General features: G+C 47.5%; 1 protein-coding gene across 3 annotated transcripts in view; it reads left to right on the top strand.

The window, feature by feature from the left end:
- The window catches only part of plod2 (procollagen-lysine, 2-oxoglutarate 5-dioxygenase 2), a 32564-nt gene continuing 26180 nt past the window's right edge, over nt 1-6384 (top strand). For 2 of the 3 annotated variants that reach the window (XM_030349085.1, XM_030349084.1), the window contains exon 1: nt 3-173. In XM_030349085.1, the coding sequence (XP_030204945.1) occupies nt 89-173 (85 nt within the window). In that variant the 5' untranslated portion in view covers nt 3-88. Of the gene's footprint in view, nt 174-6384 lie in introns of all 3 variants that reach the window. The other variant, XM_030349086.1, reaches the window with a different exon arrangement.

Genomic DNA, 6384 nt, shown 5'->3' with positions numbered 1-6384 from the left:
GGGGGTCTGTCCGGTAGTAAAAAGGGGTCTGCAGCACCGGTGGGTCGCCAGTCTCTTCTCTCTCCTCTCTCCTCTCAACTCTCTCCTCATGGAGTACCCGGGGCGCTCGCTGCTGGTCGCCTGCCTGCTGGCCTCCTCGGTCTGCTCTGGAAGCCTCCCTCCCATCCCCAAAGGTACCGAATGCGCACCTTTATTATGTATAGCATCTATATAAGTTTATAGATTTACACGGGGTCTTCCAGAACATTATTATTATAATTTTATTTAATAGTGGGAGCTGGAGGATAAACGCTCCCATCCCGGGAGTTGGAGGATGTACACTTTTATTCTTACATATCATCTCTAGGCTATCTATGTTGTGTGTTCCAGGGCACAGTATAATAGTGTGTTCTGGAAGACACTCCCATCCCCGAGAGGTTGAGGAGAATATACACTTATTATTCATTTATATCATAAATATATTAATAAAGACTATCCGTGTACATCTATATTGAATATATAGTTTTCTATATCTATATATAGTGAGCTGCGGGAGACCACTAAAATCCCAAAAGGTAGAGGATACAGCTTTCATAAAAGTTTGTTGTTTATTCAGCTAAATGTTTCTGAAGTTTGGTTTTCTGAAGGACATTGTTTAGTTGAACGATGTTTGATAACGGATGGAACTTGGAAGAGTAAGGATTACATGTGGATTGAAAAAGTCAATGTTAAGTTTTTTTATTTATTATCAAATATTTTATGTAGCCTATTTTATTATATCCAACCTTAACCCGTTGAGCATCCGCTTCACATCGTGTCGTTTCCTTAATTGATTGTGTGTGTGTGTGTGTGTGTGTGTGTGTGTGTGTGTGTGTGTGTGTGTGTGTGTGTGTGTGTGTGTGTGTGTGTGTGTGTGTGTGTGTGTGTGTGAGAGTGTGTGTGTACACGTGCGTGTACGTTCATGCGTGTGCGTGTATTACTGGGGATTGAAACCAGAACTTGACAGTAGTTAAAAGTTTCCTGTCACATAAAATAATACATAAATTTCTGGTATCACCAGAAGAATAGACACAATAGTTTCATGGAGTTGTAATACACTCCACTTTCAATTCAAGGTTTATGAAAAGCATAAACATTTCACCAGGATTAAAACATCATGACAGACACATTAATAACAGTTATAATTCTTATGTTGATATTTATAATATGACAATATAAATCACAATAAAGGGATTTTATTTGTGTCATAATAGTATGACACAAATAAAAATATTGTGTCATAGTATTTTTCTGTATCAGAATAAAAATATATATTTTTTATATACTTATAATTACTTATACATATTTACTTATAAATCGAACTAAGGTCCAAAACGACTTAAAATATAAAGCTAACTAGAACCATAGGAATGGTTTAAACTATTTTGAAGTTGTATTTTTCTAAATATTTTTCTAAATTATAAACCAAAACCCATAAAATAAACATTAATGATTGTTTCTTACATTATTCAGATTTTGTGTATAAATACAGAAGTGCAGAATAGTAATCTCCATGTGTAAATTATTTATCCCAGCTTTGAGTTTTACTAAACAATGACATTTTTTAACTTGACTAAAACAGTTGTAACTGGTTGAGGTCATGATAAAGGAATTCCTCAGACTGACCAATAAGGAGAAGCTCACATCTCAGGCAGCCAATGGGAAGGAGTCTCCTCAAATTGACCAATGAGGAGGACAGCAGGGCTGACTTCTTCTTAACTTTTTAACCATTGTTATTTCAAACAGATATGAGTATTTGCTAGAAACCCTCTTTATCAAACTAGTTTCCCTTAATAGTAAGTATCCCTAACGTATATATTTAATATGTTTGTATATCGTGTGTTTAAATTAATGAATATATAGTAACACTGTGCACTTGGTGCGCCTTCTGTAGTAGGACTGACAGAACTACATCTCCCTTTGTGCCAGTTTATGCTAGTTGTAATGGACTCGCAGTGGCTTTAGCTGTAAAGCTCTAGCCGCTAGCGCTAAAAGCTAACTATCATCTTGAGCTATCATTTTGATTCAGTAGGTTAATCTGGATCCTGTATCAGTAGGTCAATCCGGATCAGTTGGTTAATCCGGATAAGTAGGTAAATCTGGATCAATTGGTTAATCCGGATCAATTGGTTAATCCGGATCAATTGGTTAATCCGGATCAGTTGGTTAATCCGGATCAGTTGGCTAATCCGGATCAGTAGGTCAATCCGGATCAGTTGGTTAATCCGGATCAGTTGGTCAATCCGGATCAGTTGGTTAATCCAGATCAGTAGGTCAATCCAGATCAGTAGGTCAATCCGGATCAGTAGGTTAATCCGGATAAGTAGGTCAGGTAGTAGTGGTAGTGCTGTGGTACTGGTAAAGGTAGTAGTGGTAGTACTTTAGTACTGACACAGGTAGAACTGTAGTATTATACAGCTAGTACTGTAGTACTATACAGGTAGTAGTGGTACTGGAGTAGTGAACACGTTCATACTCTCTGAAAGGACATCTTTTTATTGTCCCTAATGAAGTATTTATCATCCACATGCATCTGAAACGCTTGGTTGCCATAGCGATGCAGCTGTGGGGATTAAACAGCCATCCCAAAATAACCCCCTGAACACTAACCCTAAATGGTCCAGCCCCCACAGAGCACCGGTTGAACGGTTTCATGGGACGACCTGGTTTGGCGCGGGTCTCCAAGGCAACGGGGCCGGGGTTTGGGTCGGAGACGGTTTATTCCTGACCGGGTTTCCAGTCGCTAATTGTTTTTTCCGTTCCGCCGAGGATAATAATGATGCCGATGACATCACCGGCCCTGGGCGGACTGTCGCTTCTCTCTCTTGTAAAGCTGTCGGGGTCTCGTGCCTTCGCCTCTTCTTCTCCCTGCGACTTATCCCTTTTCCTTTCTTCTCTGAAAGATTGAAGACCTGACATCCTCGACAGGCGTATAAACTTTACGACCCTTGGTTTATATCTCGGTCCCTTGCCGTGTCTCGCTGGCTGCGGTTCCGTCTGTCGAGTCGTTTTTCGTCGAGACAAACGCAGACCTACGGATCCGCACCCAGGAACATGATTTGTCGGAATACATTTCAAGCGCATGAAAGTGAAAAACTATGTTCACAGACTTTAGATGAGTTACAGTAAGACTTCCCTGAGACTTTACAATAGTTACAGTAAGAGGCCCCTCAGACTTTAGATTAGTTACAATAAGACGTTAGATTAGTTACTGTAAGAATGCCCTCAGACTTTAGATTAGTTACAGTCAGACAGACTTCAGACTTTAGATTAGCTACGGGAAGCTGCTCCACAGTGTGATTCAGTGTGGTGGTCTGATCTGCTTTCACCAACTTCCCCTCCTCATCCCCCTCCTCCCCCCCTCCTCCGTTATGCTCGGACACTGTCCTCCACACTCTTGTGACTCATGTGTTCGTTGAAACAGGAGGTGTAGCTCCCCTGGACAAACAGAGGCCTTCAGCACAACCACAGAGTTTATGAGGCATGCGACGCAGGCAGCACGGGGATAATCTCCCCTCTGGCCTCACCACACTGTGATGTTTACACTGAGAGCTGAACAGAGGTACAAAGGAGGAGGGGAGAGGGAGGAGGGAGAGCGGGAGAGGGTGGAGGGGGAGGGAGAGGGGGAGAGAGAGGGAGGAGGGGGAGAGAGAGGGAGGAGGGGGAGAGAGAGGGAGGAGGGGGAGAGAGAGGAGGGGGAGAGAGAGGGAGAGAGAGAGGAGGTAGAGAGAGAGGGAGGAGGGGAGAGAGAGGAGGGGGAGAGAGAGAGGAGGGGGAGAGAGGGAGGGAGAGGGGAGAGAGAGGGAGGAGGGGGAGAGAGAGAGGAGGGGGATACAGAGGGAGGAGGGGAGAGAGAGGGGGGAGAGAGAGGAGGGGGAGAGAGAGGGAGGAGGGGGAGGGAGAGGGGGAGAGAGAGGGAGGAGGGGAGAGAGAGGAGGGAGAGGGGGAGAGTGAGGGAGGAGGGGAGAGAGAGAGGAGAGGGAGAGAGAGGAGGGGGAGAGAGAGGAGGGGGTGAGAGAGAGAGGAGGGGGTGAGAGAGAGGAGGGGGAGAGAGAGAGGAGGGGGAGAGAAGGAGGAGGGTGAGAGAGAGGGAGGAGGGGAGAGAGAGGAGGGGGTGGGAGAGGGGGAGAGTGAGGGAGGAGGTGAGAAAGAGAGAGGAGGGGGAGAGAGAGGTAGAAGGGGGAGAGAGAAGAGGGGGGGAGAGAGAGGGAGGGAAGAGGGGAGGGATAGGGAGGAGGGGGAGAGAGAGGGGGAGAGAGGGAGGGTCAGGGTGAGAGCGAAGGAGAGGAGAAGGGGAGAGAGAGGGAGGAGGGGGAGAGAGGGAGGGAGGAGGGGGAGAGAGGGAGGAGGGGGAGAGAGAGGGAGGAGGGAGAGATAGATAGAAGAAGGGGAGAGAGAGGGAGGAGGGGGAGAGAAAGGGAGGAGGGGGAGAGAGGGAGGAGGGGGAGAGAGGGAGGAGGAGAGAGGGAGGAGGGGGAGAGAGGGAGGAGGGGGAGAGAGGGAGGAGGGGGAGACAGCTTAGGTTTTGCAGCCTCATGTTGTTGGCTGCCCCTCTGGTAACTTTTACACACTATATTGGACCAGGAGACCAGAGTTTAACAGTTTAATGGACCAGGGATTAACACTATTAGGACCAGGAGACCAGGGTTTAACACTATAACGGACCAGAGTTTAACACTATGATTTCCCAGGGTTAAACACTATGATAGACCAGGGTTTAACACTATGATAAACCAGGGTTTAACTCTATGATAGACCAGGGTTTAACACTATGATAAACCAGGGTTTAACTCTATGATAGACCAGGGTGTAACACTATGATAAACCAGGGTTTAACACTATGATAAACCAGGGATTAACACTATGATAGACCAGGGTTTAACACTATGATAAACCAGGGTTTAACTCTATGATAGACCAGGGTTTAACACTATGATAGACCAGGGTTTAACACTATGATAGACCAGGGTTTAACTCTATGATAGACCAGGGTTTAACACTATGATAGACCAGGGTTTAACTCTATGATAGACCAGGGTTTAAATCTATGATAAACCAGGGTTTAACTCTATGATAGACCAGGGTTTAACTCTATGATAGACCAGTGTATCTAGTTCAGTTCATACTGTATGTTGTGTATGTCGGGTGTATAGCTTATAGTGTGTGTGGTATGTAGTGTGTGTAGATAGTTTGTGTGTATAGTGTGGTGGTATCTAGTGTGTGTATATAGTTTGTGTGTACATTGTGTGTGGTTTGTAGCATATGTGTATAGAGTTGAGTCCTCAGTGTATATTGTGTGCATCTAGTGTAAAGCTTACAGCGTGTGTGGTATGTAGTGTGTGTACATAGAGTGTCCTGTACGTAGTGTGCGTATGCAGAGTGTGTACATAGTGTGTCGTGTGTGCGTGTGAAACAGGAGGCTGGATCCCGTTGGCTGGAGGCTCAGCCAATCAGAAGGGAGTGTCTGATCACATGGGCCAGTGGTTCTGCTGAACCCTTAACGGGGAAATTGAGTTGAAAATTACATGGATTAGAGTTTCCAGGGAGAGGCCACTCCTTTAGTCTAACAGGCCCCACGCCTCCTAACCGCAGGGCCAAAGAACGCTGAGGAGAGAGGAGAGGGAGGAGAGAGGAGAGGGGAGAGGGAGGAGGGAGGAGAGAGGAGAGAGGAGAGAGGAGAGAGGAGAGAGGAGAGGGGAGGGAGGAGAGGGGAGGGAGGAGAGAGGAGAGGGGAGAGGGAGGAGAGAGGAGAGAGGAGAGAGGAGAGAGGAGAGGGGAGAGGGAGGAGAGAGGAGAGAGGAGAGAGGAGAGAGGAGAGAGGAGAGAGGAGAGGGGAGAGGGAGGAGGGAGGAGAGAGGAGAGGGGAGAGAGGAGGGAGGAGAGGGAGGAGAGAGGAGAGAGGAGAGAGGAGAGGAGAGAGGAGAGAGGAGAGGGGAGAGAGGAGAGGGGAGGGGGGAGGGGAGAGAGGAGAGGGGAGGGAGGAGAGGGGAGGGAGGAGAGAGGAGAGGGGAGAGGGAGGAGAGAGGAGAGAGGAGAGAGGAGAGAGGAGAGAGGAGAGGGAGGAGAGAGGAGAGAGGAGAGAGGAGAGAGGAGAGAGGAGAGAGGAGAGGGGAGAGGGAGGAGGGAGGAGAGAGGAGAGGGGAGAGAGGAGGGAGGAGAGGGAGGAGAGAGGAGAGAGGAGAGAGGAGAGAGGAGAGGAGAGAGGAGAGAGGAGAGGGGAGAGAGGAGAGGGGAGGGGGGAGGGGAGAGAGGAGAGGGGAGAGGGAGGAGAGAGGGGAGAAGGAGAGGGGAGAGAGGAGAGGAGAGAGGAGAGAGGAGAGAGGAGAGAGGAGAGAGGAGAGGGGAGAGAGGAGAGGGGAGGGGGGA

The sequence above is a fragment of the Gadus morhua genome, chromosome 23, assembly GCF_902167405.1.
Source record: "Gadus morhua chromosome 23, gadMor3.0, whole genome shotgun sequence".
In the NCBI taxonomy this organism is placed as follows: Eukaryota; Metazoa; Chordata; class Actinopteri; order Gadiformes; family Gadidae; genus Gadus; species Gadus morhua.
Note: the sequence above shows the minus strand (reverse complement) of the source record. Positions and strands in the feature narration are given on the sequence as shown.